The 26675-nt window shown below is 37.2% G+C and overlaps 1 protein-coding gene across 3 annotated transcripts in view; it reads left to right on the forward strand.

Moving 5' to 3' along the window:
* Positions 1–26675, forward strand: part of LOC111145162 (beta-transducin repeat containing E3 ubiquitin protein ligase) — a 218970-nt gene that overhangs the window by 172442 nt on the left and 19853 nt on the right. For all 3 annotated transcript variants that reach the window (XM_022499860.1, XM_022499861.1, XM_022499862.1), the window contains 4 exons: positions 16931–17162; positions 20740–20926; positions 25334–25430; positions 26228–26365. In XM_022499860.1, coding sequence (XP_022355568.1) covers positions 16931–17162; positions 20740–20926; positions 25334–25430; positions 26228–26365 — 654 coding nt within the window. The remainder of the gene's footprint in view (positions 1–16930; positions 17163–20739; positions 20927–25333; positions 25431–26227; positions 26366–26675) is intronic.

The raw sequence follows: 26675 nt of genomic DNA on the forward strand, positions 1-26675 counted from the left end.
TCTATTGGCAGACTCTTCATGTAGCCCTACTATTTTGATTTGGCCTTAAATTAGACAAATTGGTGTATTGAATTGATATCATTTTTTGCAAACGCAGGAAGGAGTTTTTTGTTTTTGTTTTGGGGGATTTTTTTAAAGATTTTATTTATTTATGACAGAGAGAGATAGCAAGAGAGGCAATACAAGCACGCGGGAGCTGAGGAGGGAGAAGCAGGCTTCCCACTGAGCAGGGAGCCCTATATGGGGCTCAATCCCAGGACCCAGGACACACAGGATCATGACCTGAGCTGAAGGAAGACACTCAATAACTAAAACACCCAGGCAACCCAGGAAGGGGTTTTTAATAGATAGATACATTTCATTTATGGACATTTTTCTAGAAAGCCTTTCCTTAAATACTGGGAACTATGGAGAGAGGTGGGTGGAGGAAAAGAGAGTAAATATGAAAGAAATAAGTTATATTAAGACACAGAAAACTTCAAGATGACATTATTAGGTCTTCAGTCTTTAGTGTCAGCCCTAAGAAAGTTTATCACTTTTAAAATGTTAATTTCTTAATTATGGTGTATTTTAGCATGTAGAAAAGTGAGAGAATAATAATGCTACCTGTGTACCTGTCACTCAGAATGATAGCATTTCTTTACATTAGAAATGCAGTCCTTTTAGAAAAAGCATACTTATTCTTCAGATTCTGGAATATTTGCTTGTCCAAATAATATTAAGAAAATATTTCTCTTTTCACTTGAGGGGCATATACTTAAATTCTAATATGTTAGTTTTTAAGTAAGAAAATACAAAGAATTAATCCCTATTTTTAAATTTATTTACTCAGTTCTATTTTAATTTACCATGGAACTGAAATCATATAGACTGAAAATATAAAAGCCAGACTGAGCCTTAGACTATCCCGTCCACCCATTCATTTTACAGACGTGGTCACATGACAGTAGAAACTTGCCCATGATCACGTAGCTACTTAGTGATAGGGCTGGTCCGTCATTCTGCTTCCCTGTTGCCGTGGGCCTGTTTATGTCTGTCAGCTATAGGAGAACTTTTCATGATGGTTTGTTTCCAGAGCATCAACGTTCAGTATGTGTTCCTTAAACAGAAAATAAAAATAGAGTAACTTCAGAACATTTGATACAGAAAATTTCAAGAGAAAAAGTTGGTACCTTTGAGTTTCATATTTATAGTTTCCATATGAGCTTAAGCCTCACCCAGGTGAGTTTAAAAAGTTGGGTAGTAAATCAGGAAATAACCTTTACAGAAACTGTTTCATGCTTTAAGAAAGGCCAGGTTCTCCAATGAAAGGTTGTGATTTCTATTTCTAAATCAAGTGCATAAACATTATGAAGTAACTGTCTTCTTGATTTTCATTTCTTACTGATTTCATTTCATCTCCCACCTCCACCCCCAACAAATACACACATGAAATCCCTGGTGGAAGTTTGTCCTATTCTGAAAAAAAAAAAAAAAATCTGTGACCCTCTTTCCTCAGAAAAATAAAAAATCCAGTCTCTGGCCCACAAAAATCCCATAAAAATAGTGCCCTTTGTGGGGGGGTGTTAAATAACCTTGAAACTAAATCACATGGGAACAGTTTTTCTGTCATTTTGTTTGTTTGTTTGTTTGTTTTGTTTTGTTTTGTGTTGAGGGGGAGGAGAGAGAAGCAGAGGGAAAGAGAGAGAGAGAATCCTAAACAATCTCCACATCCAGCATGGAGGCTGATACTGGGCTCAATCTCACGACCTTGACCTCAGCCAAAATTAAGAGTTGGTCACTTAACCAACTGAGCCACCCAGGTGCCCCTTTCTGCCAGTTTTTGAGAGAGAAGAGGGTGGGTGCTAATGACAGCTGGAATTTTAGTCTGCTTTCAGCTTTGTCTTTGCTAATCACTAAAACAAAGTACAAAGTCTGAAGGAAGCAAAATGTGCTCTGTACACAGGATGTTAGCTCTTGGTAGAAACCAGTAAAGTGGATTTTAGATTTTGGAAATTAGAATAATGCATTGAAAGTCTTGTTAGCATTCTAATAATTTCCTTATTGCTCTTCCCTCACTAAATTACAGTGTTATGGGAATGTTTTGGCAATTGCTCTGAAAGATTGAAAAAAAATCACTGTGCACATGTCTTTTATTCCATGTTGTAGAACTTGTTTCAAGGTCTTCCTTTTGCTCTTCTCTTTCTCTCCAACTTAAACTTAGTGGAAACATCAGTGTAATGGCAAACATCATTCCTTTTGGAACTTCTTTCTTACTTTGAGTCTTAGGTTTTTGCAAGTACTGTTTTATGTATTTTACTATAAAAAACATTGAAATTAAACTTAAAAAACTTAATGGATTAAGGATTGCCACATAAGAGTACTTATGGCCAAAGCATCAGTGTACGGATAGTTGACATCCTTGTGGGTGAGATAAGGGGACTCCAAATATGTTTTACTGTTGTACTCCCAAAAAAACAATATCTACTCTTTGAATTAGTTTGGATTAAAAATTCAGTTTACCAAATATTTTTGAGCTGCCGTTACATAGATGTAAAGGGCTTATATCATAATTTCTATCCTTCAGAGTTTATTTTATTTTTTTTATTTTTAAAGATTATTTATTTATTTATTTGACAGAGATCAAATAATGGTGTCTCATATATACCAAGTGACTTATAGCAAACCCAGGCCTCCCCCTATAAGTAGCTATATTTTTTTTTTTTTAATTTTTAATTTTTTTTAAACACAGGCTCCATGCCCAATGTGGGGCTTGAAGTCATGACCCTGAGATCAGGAGTCACTTGCGCTACTGATTGGGCTAGTCAGGTACTCTAGCTATTTTTTTTGAGGGGAAAAAAAAGCCCTTGGTTCTTTATTGGGCCATGAGAAGTACCTCCACTATAACACGGCACAGGCTCCACATAGGGCCTTGATGTGCTGTAGAAAATAGGAACTTTCTCCAAGCCTCATCCATGTTCTGCCATCTCTTGATAATGAATTGGAGATGTGATAGGAATCATCACGCTTCACTTTTATTTTTTTTTAAAGATTTTATTTATTTATTTGACAGACAGAGATCACAAGTAAGCAGAGAGGCAGACAGAGAGGGTGGGGCAGGGAAGCAGGCTCCCTGCTGAGCAGAGAGCCCCATACGGGGCTTGATCCCAGGACCCTGAGACCATGACCTGAGCCAAAGGCAAAGGCTCAACCCACTGAGCCACTCAGGTGCCCTGTCCTTCAGAGTTTAAAATCTAATGTGAAAGTAAAGGTTTCTGGATGTAAAATTATTATAAAAGCAAAGAAGATTGTATTTGATAAAGGATTAAGCTAATTATAATCAGCAACTAAGTATATTAAAGTCCTCTCTAGTTATTAAAAGCATAATGACAGCCCATGTCCTTACTATGTGCCAGGTACTCTTCTGAATGTCTTTACCTGTATTATTTTATTTTTAATCCTGACATTAACCCCTCAAAGCAAGTACTATAAGAATCACCTTTTTACAAATGAGGAAATTGAGGCACAGGTAAGTTAAGTAATTTACTCCAGATCACACAGATCACACATTGAATAAATGGTAGAGCTGTCATTGACCTGGAGCTTTATAGTCATTAAAAAGAGGAAGGGCCAAAATTTCACTTTAGAAAAACTGTTCACTTTATGTAACAACTGCATTTTGAAATTTAATCTGAACTCAACTAACTTCTGTGAATTTGAGCAAGTTATTTTGATCACCTCTGCTAAAAAAACAGATGCTGTATCCAAACTAAGCTTCTCCTTGGATAAATTAAGAAAACAATTACCCAAGTATTCCAGAGAGAAATGTCTTGAGTCCCTTGATGCTCCAAGGGTTATTAAAGTTTTACCTGCAGATAACCAAGACTTCCAGAAGTTACAAGTCATTTACCTCATTCACTGCAGCTAAGAGAGGCCTGTGCTGCTGCCTCATAGGATTATTTCTTGCTGCATTTAACATGCATTAACAAGCATTTGGAAAGAGTTGAATTTCTCCTGGAAAGCTGAGTTGGCTTCTTAAGATCCTATTTAAAAAAAAAAAAAAAAAAAGCAAAAACAAAAACAAAAAAAAAACAAAACAAAACAAAGCAAAAACCCTTGTATTTTTCTAATCCAGGTTTTAGATCTACTTTCTCAAAGGCTTTCTTCAGGAGCAAGTTTTACCAAGTCATTGAGTCCTTTTCTATTGGACTCAAAAATGTAAGGATTAGAGCACAAAGAGGAGGAGGGCAGTATTTTTTTTCTTTCCTTATTTAAAACTGGCTATATTTTTCCCGTACTTTTTAATTGGGCTCTAAGTGTGTCTCTGTTTTCCTCTGGCAGCCAGTGCTTCCATCGTTCCCTGTTATTTATGGTAGAACTTAACTTTCTAATGCTAAAATAAAGGGAGGATGTGAGGGGGAAGTTGGGGAGAAGACTCTTCATTTAAACTTTCTCCATCACAGAAATTTTATTTTGGTACTATTAACATTACTTAACATCCAGATGAGCAACCTCTCTCTGAGGAAGTTTACAGAAAGAGCAACCAGATTCCAGACAATTAAACTTTATTACTCTGCCTGAAACATTAAGTAGTGGTTTAGGAAAATGGTTTTTCATCTCCTCTCCTCTTGATGTTTATTGGTTATTGTGTGGGAGAGGACCTGTTTGTCCAACGAGCATATTGCCGGTGAACTTGGTCATGCTAAGTCTCTGTTGCACTTGGTTATATTTATTCTTGTCCCCCTCATCCCTCTCCCTCCCTACTTACCTCCCCATCTCTTCCCTAGGTCCTCATCTTTCTCCCCCTCCCCATCTCTCCCTACCCCTGCTTATCTCTCCAGCTCTTTCAGGACCCTTACCTACCCCCTCCCAAGTGCCCAACTGTCTCTTCTCCCCCATTCTCAGGCATTCCTCTCCCTTCTCTCCTCTTCCCTCTCCCCCTTCTCTCACAACTTTCTCTCTTTCCCTGTCTTCCCTTTCCTCCAGCCTTCTCCCCTTCTGACTCCTTATTCCTCCTCTTCCTCCTCTTCTCTCTCCTCCTCTCCATAGTCACAGTGATCTGTAATTCTGTATCCTCCAGGATCAGATCTTGACTTCTCTGAGTCAAAAGAGGTAAATTTTGCCTGCTCTAATTTGATGTTATAGACCAAAAAAAGTCCTCTAGATGGCACAGAAACATCCTCCTCCCCTACACATCAAATAATTGGCTGGTATATATATTTTTCAAGACCAAAAAGATATATACCCACCAAAATGTAAATGTTCTTTATTTGTTGATTGCAGAAATTATGGGCAATTTTTATGTTCTTTGTGCTTCCATGTTTTTCATATTGTCTATAGTATGTCTGTTATAAATGCTGTTTTTTTTTTTTAAAACGAATCAGTCTTTCTCTGCTTGACCTCCCTCCAGATCCTTATATAATGAAAAGAAAAACAAAACAAAATGAAGAATCAGATTTGACGCTCTTGAGAATATGAATTTGGTTTGCTATTTTGATGTTTAGTTTTCCAGATCATTTTAACTTTCAAAACTGTGGCCCCTTGGACTGCAGCATGAAGCCTTCAAGAATTGACGTTATCAGGCGTCTGGGGCGCTCAGTGGGTTAAGCCTCCTGCCTTCGGCTCAGGTCATGTTTTCAGGGGTCCTGGGATCGAGCCCCCATCAGGCTCTCTGCTTAGCAGGGAGCCTGCTTCCCTCCACCCCCTGCCCACCGCCTGCCTCTCTGCCTACTTGTGATCTCTCTGTCTGTCAAATAAATAAAATCTTTTAAAAAAAAGAAGATTTGGCATTATCATAGCACATGGTGGATATTAAATACAGTCTCACAAGTTAGGCTTAACTCAAAGTTCTATAGGACTTTTTCTGCCTTTCTCTCCCCTACCAAAAATTTAGTTCATGTTTTGTTTTTTGCAGTCTTCTATACTATGAGGGTGGTCATTGCGAATGGACTTGGTGATTTGTACATAGATTTGGTTTCAGCACTGTTCCCAGTTTTAGGGGTTAGAGGGAACTGGTATTGGTGAGCTGCCATTATTGGCCCTTGTTCACTGCCCTTAGTACTGTTGATTATAAAAGGCATAAAATTCATGCGGTACTAGGCTGTGATATCATCTCTGTTACAGTTAAATGTTAAAATTCCAAGTTCAGATTCAAGTTTGACCAAAAGAAAAACTTCTAGACTATTTCCTTCTCATTGGCTAACTGAGGTGTGGGAGTTAAACATAAGATTAGATGGACTGTTCGAGACAAAGTTACGCATCTCCTAGCTATAGTGTGCTCATTTAAGAAAGGGTTAAATGGTGTAGTTCGTGAATGGTTTTCTAGCTGCAGGGGTTTTTGAAAAGAGATCTTGGAATTATGCAGTTAATTGAATTCTTCAGGCCTGGACTTACGGTCATTGAAAACGTGAGTGAGCAAGAGAATTTTGCTCCTAGATATAGTTCATACAGTGTCTTAGAAGTCCTGAATTCTTTTTTCTTTTTAAGAATTTTATGCCTGTTTATGCAGGTTGGACATTTTATATGATAAATATGACATTTTAAGAGAGTTTACACAGTGTATTTGTTCTCTTGCTTGCCTCTCTCCCTGTTTGGTTTCTTTTGTTTTGTGGTTTTTGTTTTGTTTTGTTTTTTCGTTTTCTTCTTATTTCCTCACTTCCCCAAGTCTGCAGTACTGGTGCTTTTTCCCATTTTTCCCCATCTTGTGAGCAAAGTTTTAACAGTACGTAGGAAGTTAACTGCCTGGAGTCTTTTAAATATAAGTAACACGCAACCAGTAATAAGCTGTCGGTTGTTTTTTTGCTGCCTGCAAAGAAACATAAACACAGCGCTCATTTCTGGCAGGTTTTTACTGTCAGAGTTTCTCCTATTATATTTATCTTACAATTTGCCAGGGGGTGAAGTTATTAAGTTTTAGCAGCAGCCATCGATCAAGTTCACAAGTTAACACGATAAAGGCTCTGTGCCGCTCCGATCCGGGGAAATGATGATCCTCACTCGGTAATTAACTAAATGAGAAAGTTAAATCTTACTTGAGAGCTGGGAGAGATGAAAGAGAGGTGTTTGTCAGTTTCTCAGTGGAAATTAGAAGCAGTTTTCTGCAATTCCCTAAGCTGCTGCTCTGTCATATTTTACATAAGCTCTGGGAAAACGTCTTGTAATTAGTGCTGTCATGGAGGATTTTTTTTTTGCTGAAGGATGTTGGAATAATTCATTAGATTATCAAGAAAGGCTTGTGTCCTGAAATGATTAGCACAGTGAAATTTAAACCATTAACGATAACAAGTTTAGAGCTTGCTGCAGTGCAGAGGCACCCGGGGTATGTCTGTGCCTATTTCAATCATTTCTTATAATTAAACATTGTGTCCTTCCCCCCCGCTCCCATCAGTAAGACCCATCCAAAAATCCTTTTAAGGTGGCACTGCCTACATCAGTGGGTTTACCAGCCTTGGAGGTGTGTGTAGTTAGTAGCTATAATAATGCAGCAGTAAATTAAACTGCTGTGAGTTTTTGGTTTAGAACAAAAGAACCTATTGGCCTGGAAGCTATGAAGTTGCATGAGGGAACCCACTACAGAAACAAGAGCCCCAGTTTTGAAGCCTAGCAGTGTTAAGTGACTGTCTTATCTCTTGAACTGCCCCAGAAGCCTGGAAATAATCAAAATGGCTTTGATTTTGATGAATTTTTTATATGGCTTTTCCTATAACTAGTAAGTTTAAAAAAAAAGAATAGAAAAGATTGGCAAGTGTCCAGTCTTTTTAAGTAATCATGTATACTGGGATATTTGTGAGTTTGTTTTTAGTGAGTTTTATTTGAAAGAATTGAGGTGATTGCAGGCTTTTTCTTGTTGGTTATTAGAAACCAGTCAGATTCATAATGCAAACTTTCCTTCTGCTGACAGATCTGCCCCTTCCTGTCTTCCATGTTCACTAATCAGATCTGACATATTTATGAGTTCACCTAATATGTAATCATATTTAGTAGAAGCTCTTAAAATATTAATATAATAACCCCACTGAGAAATGTGATGCTTACTTCTGTTGAAATGTATGTCCCATTCTATATGTAGGGCCACCATTTTCTTTTCATTTGCACTCTCACTTCACCCTCCCCACCACCCCCCTCAAAAGAGAATGGAACAACAGACTACTTTGGTTGCTGAAAGTTATAGTGGTTTTTTAACTGAAAATTAGAACAATAAAAGCTGTGATCCCACTTTTGAACACTCATTACCTCTCATTCTGCATGTTCAATTTGTGGCCAGATCCTTTTTTTAATCCTTTAAAATTCTTAAATCAAAATCCTTTAAAATTCTTAAAAAGAAAAAATAATTCAGGACTTCTAAGACACTGTATGAAGTTCAAGTTTTTCTTGAAATCCCCTGTTAAATAAAAGATACCCAGATGCCAATGGGCCCTAACCTTTCTGGGTTCCTTTTTGTTTCTGTCCTAGCTCTTTGGGATCTCTAGAGCTGTTCTGGATCTCCCTACTATCACCATGTCCCCATCCCTCTGTGTGCTTGATTATCTCTTTCGGTCCTAATCAAAATGCAGACAGCACCGTTTCCATTTAATTTGGCCAGGACAATGTTGAACTTCCATAAGAGATGTTTTTGCCAAGTAATCAAGGAAAAACAAAAAAACTTTAAAGTCAGTGCTTTTGAATTTTTATTTAACTAAAACCTGGCAACAGCCAATAGAGAGTATAGTATAGACCTTTAAAAAATCCTTTCTTTTCCCCCTCAAAGCTCTTGAATGTTTTACCCTTTTTCTTCTGGCCACAGGAACAAGAACCCTGGTTCTGTCACCTTCCAGGTTAATAACCAGATTAAACATTTGAAGGACCAGCCCTATTGAAGAAGTCAATTATTATATTGAAATAAATGTGTATTATAACCCAAACTTAGAATTCTCAGCAGGTCCTCCTTCCTCTAGTGAGGATAAAATACCTTTCTTCCAAATAATTCCTAATCCAGCTCTTCTAATCTTGGCCATGATCTCCTCTTGCCTGGATTATTTTATCCACCTGCTAATTGGTCCTCCTCTGTTCATGCAACTTGTTCTTGTTATCCCCTCACCATTCTCTACATGGCAGCTAGTATAAATATTTCCAAAGGATTAAATCAGATGATGTCATACTTGACTCATTCAGAACCTCCAGGGGTTCTCCTTTACACTTCAGATGAAATCCAAACTCCTTACTGTGGCCCAGAAGGCCTTTGTGATCTGGCCCCAGGCCACCTCACTAACCTCATTTCCTGACATTCACTCTGCGCCAGCCATACTAGCCTTCTTTCTGTCTTTCATTTGAACACACACCTTTGACTCCTTCGTATCTGGGGGCCTATTCGCAGATCTTCACAAAACTGACCCTCGTTATTCAGATCTCAGCTCTAGTGTTAACTCCTTTGCATCATTTCATGACCACCTCAGTTACAGTAGGCTGTACTATTCCCTCCCTTTTTTTATGTTACCTTATTTTGTTTTCTTGACAATATTTATTGGTTTCTGAAGTTAACGTATTTATTATATATTCTCTCCCTACTCCTCCCTAGAGAAGGTAAAGAAGCTGTGGTGCTACCATTTTCTCTAGCACCTAGAAAAGTGCCCAGAGAAGTAACTCAATAAATGGTTGTTGGTTGACTGATAACTCTAAGGTTCCAGCCTTAGTCCAAGTTCTTGTCCTTTCCCTCCTAGGCTACAGCTTTATCCCCATTACAACCCTTGCCCATTTTATTCTTAGACTCATCCCTCAGCTTAATCATTATGTCCCCTTTCCCCTGCTATGGGTTTCAATGCCTGAGTGTTTCCTCAAAGCCCTTTTTTAAAAGTTTTTATTTTATTTATTTTATTTTAATCATCCAGTGTTCATTACGGCAAGTGCACTCCTTAATCCCCATTAACTATATCAAGCCCCCCCTTCTCAAAGCCCTTCTTAAGGCCAAACAGAATCCTTAAATATCATAAATACTACTCTATCTAGTCCTTACATCCCCAGTTCCAAAGGGTGTCCTATGTCTGGAACATTTTTCTTTCTCTACTTAACCCACACCCTTCCCTGTGATTAAAGCAGGGTTTGATTGCCAGCTAGAAACATCTATCATCATTTCACCATCAAGTTCATCCAGTCCATACTGCATCTTCCAACCTGTACTCAATACAGTTAGCAAAGTGAGCTCTTGATACTGCAGTGGTGGTGGTTAGGCTAGTTGATGTCTGTATTTTCCCTCCTGGCTCAGCTTCAAAGGAATTCATGGTAATTTTGAAAGTGATGCTTGTAATATTTTTCAGGGGTGGTAGGTGGGAAATGTTAGCCTTTAGCCTTTGAGGACTAAGCTGAGGAGAGTCATATAAATGCTTAAGTCCTTTCATTTTATGTGCCTGTCATCTGACAGCTTCTTTCTTCCTTTCTTTCTTTTGGAACTGTTCGTTGTAAACAGAAAAGCAGAAGATCTGTGCAGTTAGTGTTACCATTAAACTGAGGTTGTTTGTCAGCTTTCCTAGACATTTGAACAGTAGTGGTTGAGTCATCAAGCTTTTGTTGGGAAAGCCAAATCAATTCTATTGCCACCAGTAACTATTACCCTTTCTCCCATACACTCTAATATACAACCTTTTGATTTTTTAATAATTGAACTTTTCACTGTGCCCTTGTGGATTTTCAGAGGTTCTCAAATTGAAATTTTGCTACTTTTACTTCAGCCATTAGTAGAAAAATCTGTATGGGAGAATGATAGAGGGAAGAGGCTTGATAACAAAGACCTTTATCTCTGAGCGCTCTATAAATGTAATATCTTAGTTACAAATGAAACTAATATTGCAGTAACATTTATCCTTAGGAATACTCTATCCTTGGAAGTTTCAATTTTATTAAAATATAATTTACATACAATAAAATACACCCATTTTAAGTATATAGTTTGATGAATTTTGGCAAATGTATACAGACAGCTGTGTAACAGTCAAGCTGTAGAACACGTTTATTGCCCCAGAAACTTCCCTTGCACCCTTACCCAGTCAGTCCCATCCCCACATCCAGCTCCAGTCAGCCACTGATCTGTTTTTATCATTACAAATTAGATTGTTGTTCCTAGAGTTTCATATAAGAGTCGTAAAGTATGAGTTTTGGTACCTGACTTCTTTTGTTCAGCATGTGTTTGAGATTCATACATATGATTTTGTGTATCTGTGGTTCATTCCTTTTATTGCTGAGTACTATTCCATTTTACAGATAGGTTTCAGTTTGCTTTTCAACTTTTGGTAGACATTGAGGTTTTTTTTTTTTTTCAGCTTGGGACTATTATGAACATATATGTACGAGTATTTGTGTAAAGATGTTTTCATTTTGTAGGGGAAGTAAATGCCTAGCCTTGGAGTTGCTGGGTCTTATGATAAGTATGTGTTCAGTTTTTTAAGAAACTGCTTCCTGTGTTCTAAAGTAGTTGTATCTTTAACCATTATTGCCAGCAATGTATGAGAGTCCAAGTTGCTCTTCATCCTTGCCAGTATGTTCAGTCTTTTTCATCTTAGCCATTCTCATAAGTGTATAGTAGTATCTCATTGTGATTGTTTTTTAAAGATTTTTATTTATTTATTTGACAGAGAGAGAGATCACAAGTAGGCAGAGAGGCAGGCAGAGAGAGAGGGGGAAGCAGGCTCCCCGCCAAGCAGAGAGCCCGATGCAGGGCTGGATCCCAGGACCCTGAGACCATGATCTGAGCCAAAGGCAGAGGCTGAACCCACTGAGCCTCCCAGATGTCCCTCTCATTGTGATTTTAATTTGCATTTCCCTAGTGACTCATGATGTTGAATATCTTTCCATGAACTTGTTGGCCATCCATGATTCTTTTCTTGTAAAATGTCTATTCAGATCTTTGGTTCATTAAAAAGAAAAAACGAAACAAAACAAAAAAAAACTAGGGTTATTTGTTTTCTTATTATTGAGTTTTAAGAGTTCTTTATATATACTGGATACAAGTCCTTTGTCAAAAATAAGTATTGCAATGTTTTCTCCCAGTTTGTGGTTTGTATTTTTATTTTAACTTTTTCTTTTTTAGAAATCAGAAGTTTAAAATTTTGCCACATGCTAATTTATCATTTATCTATTTTTTCCTTAAAAAAAAAAAAAAGTCTGTGCTCTAGTGCCCTGTGTATAAAATGCTTGCCTGTCTCAAGAATACCAAGATTTTCTTCTATGCTTGCTTCTAGACATTCTGTGTTAGCTCCTACACATAAATCCAGAATCCACCTAAGTTAATTTTTGTACATGGTTGATAGTAAAGAACGAAGTCTGTTGTTTCTGTATGGGTATCCAGATGTTTCAGCATCATCTTTTTAAAGGATTATATTTTCCTTATTGGATTTTCTTGGCACCTTTCTCAAAAATGAGCTGGCCATATGTAAGTCTCTTTGTGGAGTCTGTATTTCTGTTTCATCGATCTACATGTTTGTCCTTATAGCAAAGTCACACTATCTTGATTACTATTGCTTTATTGTTAAGTCTTGAAATTCAGTCGTCTGAGTCTTCCATCTTTGTTTTTATTTTGTAAGATTGCTTGGCTAACGTTTAGGTCCTTTGCATTTCCATTAAAATTTTAGAATCTGCTTGTTAGTTTGCTTGCTGGAATTTCATTGCTACTACATTGACTCTTATCAATGGATCGATTGGAAAGATGAACATCTTAACCATATTCAGTCCCATTTGTGAACATAGTATCTCTCTCCATTTATTGAAGTCTTTTAAAATTTCCCTCAGCACTGTTTTGTTGTTTTCAGTTTTACAGGTATTAACACATATGTTGTTAAATTTATCCCTAAGTATTACATTTTTTAAATGCTGCTGTACATTGTATAGGTAGACAGTTTTAAAAAGTGTATATATATATATATATATATATATATATATATATATATATTTTTTTTTTTTTATTTTTTTTAATGAACTAAATAAAGTGCTTACCCTTGGTGGGGCTAGTGACCCAACAAAAGGAGGACAAAGCAGGGGTTATAAGGCTCATGGTAATCTGCTTCTTGATCTAGGCTCTAGTTATATTCTGAAAATTCATCAAGCTATACACTTGAGATTATGCAGTTGCATGTACATTTGCAGCAATGAAAATTTTTAAAAGATATATTACACAGTGAGAAAGAAGGATGTGTTTTCAAAAGGAGAAGGAAAGGCCAACTCCAGCGGTGTCAGAAGTTCATCAAGAGTGTTGGTTTATTGAGCGTTTTCCTGTGTGCCAGGTGGTAAGCTAAGCATGGTTTTCTTGGATTATTTTATTTGATCCTCACAAAAACCCAGTGGAATATATCCTATAATTTGGCAGCTGAGGGAAGCAGAGACTCGGGGGGGGGGGGGGATCAAGTTGTTTATGCCATGACACACAGCTAGTAAATTGAGGGACTAGAATTTGACACTTTGTATTGTAGGACCAAAGCTCTTAACGCAGTGTGGTGTAGTAGTTAAGAGTAACTCATTCAAAGTGATGATGGCTGAGGTGTGTGTCTTTCTACCTCACAAGAAAATACTGTTTTGGGGGTGGTAACTAAAATGCAGTGTCCGCTGGTATAGCCTAAACAGTTGGGAAATTCATGAACTCTCAGTTTATACTTCATTTCTAATAGCCAAATGGTTTAGGTCCCATTTATGATTTGATCATTGGAAATATAAGAAAGTCCTGGGGAGCCTGGGTGGTTCAGTTGGTTGGCTGTCAATATTTGGCTCTGGTCATGATCTAAGGGTCCTGGGATCAAGTCCTGCATCCGGCTCCCTGCTCAGTGGGGAGCCTGCTTCTTTCTCCCTCTCTCTCTCTGTGATCTCTTTCGCTCTCATTTTCTCTCAAATAAATTTAAAAAAAAATTTTTTTTTAAAGTATATGTATATGAAAGTCCTGACTGAACTTTAGCTCCTGCAGTGGAATAATCAAACTTGTGAAATCCTTAGGCATTTTTATCTGTTACTAGTATGATAACTACTGATCAGGCATGACTCCCTGTGATTATAGAAACATCTGGTTTGTTGAAGGTTATAAATAGAATCATTTCATTACCATTGCTGATTATTGTTCTCTGTTTCTGGCATTTCTGGAAAACAATACCCTGGGTAGCATCCAACTCCAGTCCATTTCTACCTTTTAAAAGACAAAAGGACAAATTTATAAAAAATGATGGAGTGGGAGGTTTGGGTTGTTGAGGTGAGAAGTGGCATTTGGTCAAGCTTGTACACCCACCCGTTCATTAGCTCACTAAATTTTACTCCATATTTCACAAATTTTCCTTTTCTGAAATGCAAACAAATAACCTACACAAAAGGCAGCTCTGAAATCCCCCAAGGCCTGTGTCCAACAAGGTTCTTATTAATCATTTTTAGTCTCTATCATAGACAAGAATGGCACTTATGCTAGAAAACATCCAGCTCCATACACCAGGGCTTGTTTCTTACAGGTTTTAGCTTTTTCTGTGTAAGCAAAACGGCTAATACCATTCTTGAAAATATACTTTTAGTTCTATCAGGAGTCATTTGTAAAGAAGCCTGTATGCAGGATTTAATGTTTAGAAATTAAGCCGGACTATGCCTCAAATAGCAGAAGTTGATTATACAAATATGATAGCTTTATGGCACATTCAGCATGTCCAGCAGGTATGAGTTCCATAGTAACATTGGCCTCCCTGCCAGATTGGGATTGCCTCAGACAAATATGCCAAAGATCTATCAGATTACTTTGAAAAGTACCAGTTGTACCACTTTGTGATTACCCTCTAAAGAAAGCCAACTTTTTTCAGAGTAGCAAAAGTTTCTGTTGATTTCTGAATCTTCTCCAAGTGTCCCCACCTTCAAATTTGCACATGATCCTTGTCTCCTATTTTTTTTTTCCTCATACCCAGTCTGTCAGCAAATCCAGTTTGCTCTGCCTTCAAAATACACATTGAGTCCCAATTATTTCTTACCACCTCTACAGCTACCACTCAAGTCCAAAAGATTGTTCTCTTTCATGGACTACTGTAAAGTTGTCTCTTAATTAGTCTCCTTATTTCCATTTATGTCCCCTATAGTCTGTTCTTCACACAGTAGTGATCCTTTTAGAAGGTGTCAGATTATGTTACTCTCGGGCTTCTAGGTGATTCTCCATGTGACCTTTCTCTCTGTATAGCTTCCCATCTTCCCAACTTCCCTCTCCAGGAGGGTATCCTGAATCTCTTACAGGGTGGCTCAAGGCTCTAAGAAAAAGTAAGCAGAAGCTGTGTGGGCTTAGGAGTCCTAGAATGTCACTTTCTCCCCATTCTGTCAGCCAAAGTCCAGATTCAAAAGCTAAGATAAACTCTACCTTTTCATGGGAGGAATGGCATTCATGTTCAGGCAGGGATGGAATTGTCCCAAGCCATCACTGGAGATTAGCTGTCACCACATAAATGATCTGGATGATCTGGCTTGGACTACTCCAACTATACTCTCCACACTGGGCCTCTTACCTATTCCTTGAACGTGTCAGAGAGACTGCCACCCAGGACCTTTGCCCTCAAATTCCCTTTGCCCTAGATGTTTCTTCCCCCGTGTAACAAAATGTCTAGTTCCCACATTTCCTTTCATGTCTCAGTTTAAATATCTCTTTAGAAAAGCTATCTCTGACCCCTCTGACTTTAACTATATTAGTTTTTTGTGGGTTTTTTTTTTAATTGCTACGTAACAAATTAGGTTAAAATGGCACCCATTCATCAGCTCACAGTTTTCTAGGTCAGAATTCTGGCACAGCATGGCTCGGGTTCCTCAGCAACTAGTATCACGAGACAGAAGTGAAGATGCTGACCAGGCTGAGTTCACATCTGGAGGCTCTGAGGGAAAATTCTCTTCTCAGATCATTGTTGTCAGAATACAGTACCTTGCCTCTGTAGGCTTGAGGTCCCCATTTCCTTACTGGCTGTCACCTGGATGCTCAGTCAGCTCCCAGAGACTGACCACATCCTTTTACATGCGGTCCCCCTTCTTCTTCTGCAACCAATTAGAGTGAACTCTCTGCTTTTCAAGGGCTCATTTGATAGGTCAGACCCATTGCAGTAATCTCCCCATCTTAAGGCCAGCCGATTTGGCACCTTAATTAAATCAAAGCAGTACCTATGTGTTTGTTTGAATACCTGAGGGAAGATACGTGTACACCACGAGCCGAGAATCTTGGGGTCAACCATCTTAGAATTTTGCCTACTACAATAACATGTAGTTTTTTCCTATTCCCTTATTTTTCTTAATAGCACTATCCACCTTATATTTGCTATTTCTTTATGGTTTTATCATGCTGTACACATGCAGTATAAGTGCCTGATGATAGAGATTGCTATTTTTGTTCAGTGTTGTATTCCTAGCACTTAGGACAATGTTTGACACATTGTAGGTGCTCAGTTGATACTTACTGAATGAACTAATAAATAAAAAGATTTTGTGGCATGTAATTTTGATTTCTTTTTTTAGAAGGAAAAGGTTAGATTGAGCATATAAATGTTACAGTTAAGCTTTATCTCCAAAGGTACTAGAGTCTCAAATTATTCATCAGCCTTTCTTTGCACGGAAGGTTTCTTATTTGACTGTTAAAAAATAAATTGTAATTGTATAAATGCCCAGTAACTGGTGTATACAAGAAAAAACAAATTAGCTTTTATGCTTGCTAGTAATAATAACTTAGCATGCTTTCAGCTTTCTTCTGTAGATCTCCAAATAATATCTTCCTGTGAACTTTTAGAAATGGATGCCTAGTTGTCCAGCATTGTTCCTGATTTACCAACTTACCGTGGTCTTTGTGTGGCTTTCCGTGCAATCGTTCACAAATATCCAGTTACTAATGAGTAACAGCGTGAGCTCCAACATATAGACATAACAAAGCATGCCAGATCAGAAAAGTATCTATTTCCCTCCTTTTCAATACTTACTGTTTATGTTTCTTTTTAATCCACTTCTTCTACAGACAAAACTTGCCAATGGCACTTCCAGTATGATTGTGCCCAAGCAACGAAAGCTCTCAGCAAGCTATGAGAAGGAAAAAGAACTGTGTGTCAAATATTTTGAGCAGTGGTCAGAGTCCGATCAAGTGGAATTTGTGGAACATCTTATATCCCAAATGTGTCATTACCAACATGGGCACATAAACTCGTATCTTAAACCTATGTTGCAGAGGGATTTCATAACTGCTCTGCCAGGTATGTCTACAGGTACTTGTGTGCTATTAATTTGCCTGGAAGATATGTTACAATGGTAGTGGAACTGGAGTTTCATCTCTCTTTTTAAAAGTCTTTATTGGCTTGATTTTTATAAACTGAGTCCTTTAATCGTACCTTCTTGGGGGTATAAATACCCAAAATCACTCTCTGGAAATAGAGACTCCTCTTTCCCCTGTCTTCTCTGCATCTCATGCCCTTCTAGTCATCCTGTTCTTACCCACTGAGAGATGCAAATAAAAATATTTTCCAAGATATTACCTTGATAATGTGTCTTAGTTTTTAAGATATGCTAACTTATGTACTTGGATTTCTATGGGAACTTATCAACAATATTTAAATTATAGGACTGAATAGGAAGCATTTTTAATTGAGTATTTTAGAAAGAAAAGTATCTCAGGAGTCTTATGACATTAAATATGTAAACTCCCGGCTTTGCAGTCTCACTGTTTGCAGACTGCAAAGAGCTCTCAAAAACTAATATATTTAAATACACACACATGCACATATACACTTAAAATATTTTTTTTCAGGGGAGGATGATGTGGTTTTACTGAATGCTCAATGTGATCCTAGGACACTATGTAGACATCAGTATTTGGGGCAAATACTATCTCAAGAAAACATAAGATTGTCCTCTTTGTTAAAAGTTTGTTTTAGAAGAAAATATAGTGCAGGGGTGCCTGGGTGGCTCAGTCAGATTAAGTGTCTGATTCTTGATTTTGGCTCAGGTCGTGATCTCAGGGTCAGATCAGGAGATCAAGCCTTCAGCTCCATTCTCTCTCTCCCTCTCCATTTCTTCCTCCCTCACACTAGCACTCTTTCTCTCTAAAAAAAAAAAAAGAAAGAAAGAAAGAAAGAAAATAGAGTACAAAAGATGAGTGAATCTGTAAAATACCATATCTTGGTGTTTTTTTAATTTTTCCAGTTTCCTGATTATAGAAGTTACAGGAATTTTAGGAAATTCAAAACAGTTTAAAATATAAAAATGAAATTTCCCAGAACCCCACCATTCAGAGAGAGCTGCTAATATGCTGTTAATAATTTGGCCCTACTATTTAACTAATAGCTGATATGCTGTTAATATTTGACCTTAGTATTTTTTCTAGTTGTGTATATTTCCTTCTAAAGCTGGGATCATAAGTGTTTGTAACATTTTCTCTCACTGTGTTTTCTTAATGTATTTTCCTATGTGTTCTTTTAAAACATAAATAGTATTATATATTCTTTATGATGGCCAAAACACATATTATTTAACACCTTTTTGGAACATATAGGTAGTTTAAAATGTTTTTCCTGTTAGAAACTTTGCTGTGGTGGACATTCTTAATAATCTTTTGGGCATCCTAGGAAAAAACAAGAGAAGTGGGTTTCTTACATTAAAGAATTATGAACATTTTCAAGGTTTTTAATACTTGTGCCAAACTGTCCTCTATGAAAAATATACCAACCCTCTGTAAAACTGTGTATTACTTCTTTGCTTAATCTTTGCCAATTATCTTTTTGTAAATTTGTTTTTCCAAAATTGGAATTTAAATCCCCCTTTAAAACAAAAGAAATACCTATTTATAGCTTAGAAATAGCCATTTTAAAGCTAAATTTGTACCTATATTTTTTGTTAAATAGAATAGACTTCTGCCCCCTCTTCACTCATTGGATTTTGTTTTAGCCATAGGCAAACAGTTTTCATTGTGTGAACAATCTGTGTGTACCTCATTACTGTGCTCTCCCCAATTACCAAGACATGCCACTATCTCAAGCATATACCACTAAGAACTGAACAGGAGTTGATTAGACCTGTGTATCCTTTGCCTAATCCTGACCCCTGGTGTGTATCTGCTGACCATTTTCTAAGATATTAAATCATCAGTCTAATGTTTTATGGCCATTTTAACTTAAAAACCTATGCCATCTGGCTACATTTAGTAAACCAAACTACTTCCAAAAATGCCTATAATCCATTAATGTAATGGGTTTGTTTGGAGTGTTAGGTGAAATTACTTCCAAAGACTTACTGTAGGGACATAGTGAAAGATCAGGAACAATTTGATGATAGCCATTAAAAACACAGGAATGGATTTTGGAAACTTCTGATGGCGTAGAAAGTTTCAATTTAAACATGCAGGAACTGTACCATCACTGTTTTTTGCATGAAGAACTAATTATTATATCTTTAATTGGCTTATAGTCATTTTCCTTTAATAAGAATTAGGTGATGGATGCCTCCATCTGCTTATGCTTAAATATGAACATGTGATGCCAGCCAAACAAAATCCATTTAATGCTTTCTTTTCCAAATCTGCTGAAAAATGTGACTGATATCCATACAATTTTATAATTAGAATAATGTTTAAGCACATTTGGATTGTTGCTAATGGCGTCCAAGTGTGTCTTTGTGTGCTTCAAGGGAAAGGCACAAAATGAAATGCGGTATTCTCTTTCCTATTTGTTAAGTTTGTGCCTCAGGGAGTCAGAGTATGAAGGAATCCTTCTGCACTATTTAAGTCTTTAGCAAACCTCTGATATGTAACCTGAAAGAGAAGTAACTTCGAATGTGTTTGTCTCACTTGTGAATTAGAACAGCAGCCAAAAGCTTTATTAGTATGATCATCCTATTTTATAGGATCTATTCCTCTGAGGCCTCAGTTACAGATTTGGGTGGTAGAGTATTTTAATTGGGAAGCCCATCCAGTTTAGTCAGCCCAAGATCTACTTCCACTGTTATATAGATAGATAGATAGATAGATAGATAGATAGATAGATAGATATACTTTTCCTCTATACATCCTACAAAATGGTCTCTGAAATGCCAACCAAGTTATTTATTGGTCTGGGGTGTTTTTTGTTTTTGTTTTATTTATTTGTTTTTGTTTTTGTTTGGTCAACTGTCATTTAGGTTTTATAGCAGCAACTACTCTCAAATGTAGTTTTTTTAAACATCTGAAATTAAAGTCATACTTGAACTTAAACAAACCTCTCTGTCTTTCCTCTCGGGATGTTCCTATTACCAGTCTGTATTTCCTTCTTCTCTTCTTTCTACATGCCCAAAATTCTATAACCCAGCACATTCTGACTTAGTGCCTCTCCCCCAGTACATTTAAAGGATATTTCTTTTACTGAACAGCTTTGGAACTGCAGCAGTAATAGAAAGAGAATGAGAAATGGACCTAATATAGAGATTTGGGGGGGGGTCTGAATCACAGACTTTGAGATGCCATCCATAGAACATCCCCTAGTGCTGAAATCCATATAGATAGATGTGAATTGTTTTTCTGGAATCCTTTTTATTTTTAATGTCTTGGGGGGTTTGCTGGTTGTTAGCTTTAACTTCCTTATCTAAAGGAAGATGGAAAATATTGTTCATTTCTGTAACCTTATGGAAAAATTATTGACACTCATTTTACCCAAGTTTCTGTTTGAAAAAGAAACTGGACCACACTAGGGACAATGATGTGCCTTCGGAGCAGAATGAATGCTATTCTGTTTTCAAGGACCTTTTGTAAAAAATCATTCACCACCTATATTCTTCTTCTTTGCCTGCACCCCCCTCCCCCAACAGCTCGGGGTTTGGATCACATTGCTGAGAACATTCTGTCATACCTGGATGCCAAATCACTATGTGCTGCTGAACTTGTATGTAAGGAATGGTACCGAGTGACATCTGATGGCATGTTATGGAAGAAACTCATCGAGAGGATGGTCAGGACAGATTCTCTGTGGCGAGGCCTGGCAGAACGAAGAGGGTGGTAAGCCTTTTAACTTTCTTACTATTACAGATGAACTTCAGGACCTGGCCATTCAGAATCTTTGGAATAACACTGGGAACTAGTGAGACTGCTTATCATTAATATGTGATTTAGCTGGTTTATAGTACAAAATGTAAAATAGTTGTACATGTACTTAGGCATTTTTCTTCTGGCCAATCACTGATAAATGACATCATAATGTGTTAATACGGCTTTACAAAAAAATTATTAAAAACTGACTTCTGTTGAGAGCATTCTGTTCTCTGGGCAGAAACTAGTGTCCTGACAAAGGGCTGAGAGGCAGTTTGTAAGACAGATGACTTTAAATCACACAGAAGCCATCAGATGCCTGAAATAATCCTGAACAAATAAGTATTTTCTCCTTCGGAAGATTTCTTGTCTTTAATCCATGCCTGTGGTATTTTCTCATCTTTGTAATCAAAATTATTTTTACACTCAACTAGAATAAGAACTCTAGTCATCAGAAAGAGTGAAGTGTGGGATCTAGAGTATATCACTTTTTCTTCATAAGATCCATATTTTCTCAAGATTGTACTGCTTAATCCCAAATTCCTTAAGGCATTATATAGTTAGCGGCCTAAGAGACTTCACCAATTTTGTTGTTCTTTTAACATACAGGTACCATTTCATTATAACGTACAGAAGATACTTTCTGTATGTAATTTCCTCTCAGAGGATATCTCTAGAATGTCACTATAAGAAAGTTAGGTGTGAATATTTCATAAGTAAAATAAAGGTGACATAGTAAGTATTTTAGCTGATAGATATGCACCAGCAGGCATATGTGTGCTCAGGGATCTCCTGAGCAATTAATTTTATCAATTATTTATCTTGGACCATAAAAAGATACAAAACAGTTAAGAAAAGAGGATCAGCTTTTCTTAGCAATTTTCATTAAAATATAGTTGGCTTCTTTTTTTTTTTTTTGCAGCTTTGAAATTCATTAATATATTATAAACATAATGACCTCTAAGTATTATACTAAGTGCTTCAAGAAATTTTAGTCATTCTGACTATTAAGAAGACTTTAAAATTTCTTTCAAATTCAGTTAAAGGAAGCAAACATCAGGCAGTTGTTTGGCCATATAAAAATGAATAAATGAAAGCATAATGTTATTCTTCTCAGATATGTTTTTATTTTCACTGTATAGAAAAATCAAAGCCTTTCATACCTTACTTTATACTTTGGAAATAAACTCTTTATAGTTTAAAAAAGCAAGAAAGTATATAATTATATGGGATTCCAAGTCCATCATTTTGTTAAGCATGTCAGGACCAGCCTTAGATATAGAGCAGTTACTGACATGGGGGAATTTTAGGGTAGCTAGGAATATTCCACTACCCCTCATGGGAAAATAAAAGAAGAGAAGAGAAAAGAACAAAAAAAAAGAAAAAGAGAAGAAGGTCCTCCAAATTGGAACTCCTGGCCTGAAATCTCTTATCACAGGGATTCACTCCCATAGTGATAAAGGTTTTCTTTCCTGTTAAAATACACTTTGCTCACATTTGGACTGTAAATAATAGTAAACCTTTATCAGACATTGGGAGTTCACAGATACTTTTTTTGAGGGCAAGAAGAAGAAGTAGATGGGCAGATTTGGGCAGATGCATGTGAAAATGCCAAAGATAAGTGTAGGCTCCTGCTTGGCGTGGCAGTAAATAGCACGATCTGTTACTGTTAGTTATAAAGAAAGAAAACAAACAAGATCATTGAAAAGATGGCCTTTTGGCCTTTTAAAGGGGTATGTGAAGGGATGGCTAAGGAATAATCTAGGATCCAGTATTAATTTTATTACTCTTTCCACTATCTGTCCAATCACAGGAACCCATTCCTGTTCTTTTGAGTATCCTTCAGAGTTGAGACCATATTCCTTTGTCTTAAGCCACATTTGTCATCTTAGCTTGATAAAGCCCCATGAAATTACAAGTATTTGTCCACCCCATGAAGACCTCCACTAATAGTCCCTTGACTTTTCTCTGGCTGCTTCTATTTTTAAACGTTGCCTTTCTTCTTGTGTTAGTGTCCTCCCCAACTTTTTAAAAAATTTAATCTATGATCACTTTCTCATCTTCTTTCAGATTGTTTTACTAAGCCTACTGTGTCAATAAAATCTTTCTGTCATACCTTTCCCCAGATGCTGGCTTTGAAAGTTTCTTCCATTTCCTCCAACCAAAAAAAAAAAAAGTAAATATACTTCTGTAGTGAAACTTCAGGTTTAAATTCTACTCCACTGTTGTATTTTGTATCTACATGAATTTGACAGTTCATGACATGAATTCTTTTCGTTTTCTGTCTTGAATAATATTGAATGCGCTCTTTCTTCTCAGTAATGGTAACTCTTAAAAGTGTAATAAAAGATCACTTGGGGAAGTCCATTTTCTTAATCAGCAGATCACATTTTACGATAACATTCTAAATTTAATATTTAGCATTTATCATGTACTCACATTCTCAGAGGTACTAGGCATTTCACATAAAAGTGGTCCCTCTTGTCAGAAGCTTCCATCATAAAAGGCTTTGACTTACAACACAGATCTAGACTGAAAAACTGATTTTTAACACTTTTTTTTGTAGCACCTTTAACTTGAAAGAAATTTAGATACTTTAGCCAGGCATGAGATCAGAGGCTTATATGGTTTCTCTTTTCTTGGGATGTAGAGATAAGTTTCATTATGTATGAAGAAAATCCTGGGGTGCCTGTATTCAATTACCAAAGATTAAAAGGGGGGACAGGAATCTATGAGGGGTGGTGGGCCCTGGGAGACAATAAAGTAGGTAAGAGTGTAGGCTCTGAAGTTAGACTTAGATTCAAATTCCAGGTCTACTCACTGGCTATGTGACCTTGAACAAGCTACCTAATCTCCATGACATTTGATTTATTTACCTGCAATACAAATGTAGTGATTCTTACCTCATGAAAGGATGTTGGAATTGAAATTACCAAGTTACATTTATTAACCAGACTTAAAATTTCTTCATGCAAAATCTGTTGTTTGCTTGCAGTGTGTTTACACAGGATAAGATTGTTCAGGGAAGTATACTTGTAACCTAGAATTACCTCATAATGTGTCTTGTTTGCCCTTTATGTTGGCATATCATGTTTCTTGCTCCTATTAGCTCCCTTTTAAAAACTGTTATTTTAGCTTCTCCATTGCAGATTTCACAGAACTGAAAGCCAGTTACCTTCCTGATAGGAAATTTTCTCAACTAATTTTCAAGGTGTATAATAGGAAGAGGGCAGGAGAGAAGCGCTCCTGGAGACACTGAACAATTAATTATATTGTAATAGAGCTATAGAGGGAGGAGTGGATGACTGGCCCAGAGAAAACATGATTTCTCTGGTGCCAGGATTACACTCAGAGGCATTTCTGCCTATCTCCACTTTGCAAGGCACGGTGCCAGTGAGAACAGCAGTTAGTACACCCATAGAGGGGTTTACTAGCTTCCACACCGTGTTTGGTGAGTTCTTAACTTCAGGATGAGGAATTAAATTTTTTACCCAGCAGGAAGTGATTGCCATTTACTGATTTTTTTTGTAGCAAAGATCTAGCTTGGGATCTGAGTATTCCAGAGATGTGCTGTCATAAGGAAGGAGATGCTAACAAATGTTGCTCGCTGGGATCAAGCAAAGGCAGTAAAATGCATGTATGTATGTGCGTAGCCAGGAACACACCTGTGAAAGAATGTCAAGCCTTAGAATTGAGAGCACAGTGCTCTTAGGCATTTTCGTCTTCTTCTATACCTGCTGCTGGACACTCCTGTGTTCCCTTTGTTTTCTGTCGAAATGAACTGAATTGCTGCTTTTAAAGCATAGCTATGCTGATCGTGAACAGCCTGGGCGCCTGAGCTGCCACTCCACCTTACCCTATGTAAGTTCAGACTAGAAAAAATGATCTCCATAACAGAGACATTCTCGCTGCCCATGATGCTAGGCTCCACTGACCTGACACAGGCACAGACTTACTCAGTGGGGAAAAAAACAAACAAACAAAAAAACTGGGGGCATGTGCCCAGTTCAGAGATAGTAGTTTTCATCACCAATAAAACTTTCAAAAGATAAGACCAGTGCATCTATGTGTTACAGAGGTCTGAAAGATGAGTTGATAAGTTCTGATTATACATACTCTGTTTGTTGACCTTATAACATTATACTCTGATGGCTATACTGCAAATCATTGTGTTGATAGTATTAACCTAGTTCCTTAGAATCTAGAAAGTTATTCCTTGGCGTGGGACTCCTGAAATCAGGCTTAGCTTTGTGCCTTTCCAGGCTAGTCATAGATATCATATGGAATGGTAACTGTGAAAACACTTTGAAGAACTATGAAGCTCCTTGTAAATGTATAATATTGTGATTTTTTTATTGGGAAATATTTGTTTTTTAGGGGACAGTATTTATTCAAAAACAAACCTCCTGATGGGAATGCTCCTCCCAACTCTTTTTACAGAGCACTTTATCCTAAAATTATACAAGACATTGAGGTAAGAATCTATGTATATTTGAGTATTTGCCAAATAAATTTATTTTTGGTAAATAGGGCAGGTAAAATATAATAAATTGCCAGGCAAAAAATTTTAAAGCTTTTAAAGATTGTTTACTGGGGCGCCTGGGTGGCTCAGTGGGTTAAAGCCTCTGCCTTCGGCTCTGGTCATGATCCCAGGGTCCTGGGATTGAGCCCCGCATCAGGTTCTCTGTTCAGCAGGGAGCCTGCCTCCCCTGCTCTTTCTCTGCCTGCCTCTCTGCCTACTTGTGATCTCTGTCTGTCAAACAAATAAATAAAATCTTTAAAAAAATAAAAAATAAATAGATTGTTTACTGGTAGCTAAATGAGAGAGCAGAGATGGTATCTTCATGCAATAGCAGTGAGACTGTTAAAGTTGCACTTACAATCTGATATTCAAATATCTTCTGAATTGAGCCTCCCTGGAAGTTCGGTAGTAGAAATGGCCACTACATATGTATGAGGAGCACTGAGCACATAACCTTATGTAGTTTATAGCTTGACCTCTGTTACCCTTTTTCCACCAGTTTATCATTTAATTGAATGAGTTATATGTGGGAGAGCTCTAGAAAATAAATCTTTAATAACTTTGCAAATGGAAAAATGTTATGCAATTTTAAACAGTGGCTTTTTAAAAACATTTTTAGTTTGTCTTAAGGTCTATGTATTTAATATAGTGAAGCATTGAACATTTGTTATTGGTTGCCATGAAAGTCAGATAAGAACTTAGTCCTGGTCCTTTCCTAATTACTTCCTCTTTACCATTCCTTCCCTCAGACAATAGAATCTAATTGGAGATGTGGAAGACATAGTTTACAGAGAATCCACTGCCGAAGTGAAACAAGCAAAGGGGTTTACTGTTTACAGTATGATGATCAAAAGATAGTCAGTGGCCTTCGAGACAACACAATCAAGGTGAGGTTTGTTTAGTTATGGGAAGGTGGGTGAATGAACAAGGGTGTCCACATTAATAAGGCAGTCTGAACATCATATCTAAGCATTATTTCCAGAAAGTAAATGAGAGTTTTAGGTTGTTTCCAGTCCCAAAGCCTGAATCATTTCCTTAAAGGACAGTTACCTGCTTCCCGCCAGAAGCATGTACAGATAGTCCTAGGGTTAAATTCTCTTCTTAAAGTGCATTGAATGTGCTATTGCTCCTTTGGGCCTCACATAATTATAGCCTACCCCTGTTCCTTAATGAAAAGGATAAAGTCTGCATTAGTAT

This window comes from Enhydra lutris, unplaced genomic scaffold (assembly GCF_002288905.1).
Source record: "Enhydra lutris kenyoni isolate GAN:26980312 unplaced genomic scaffold, ASM228890v2 scaffoldscaffold12, whole genome shotgun sequence".
Lineage (NCBI taxonomy): Eukaryota > Metazoa > Chordata > Mammalia > Carnivora > Mustelidae > Enhydra > Enhydra lutris.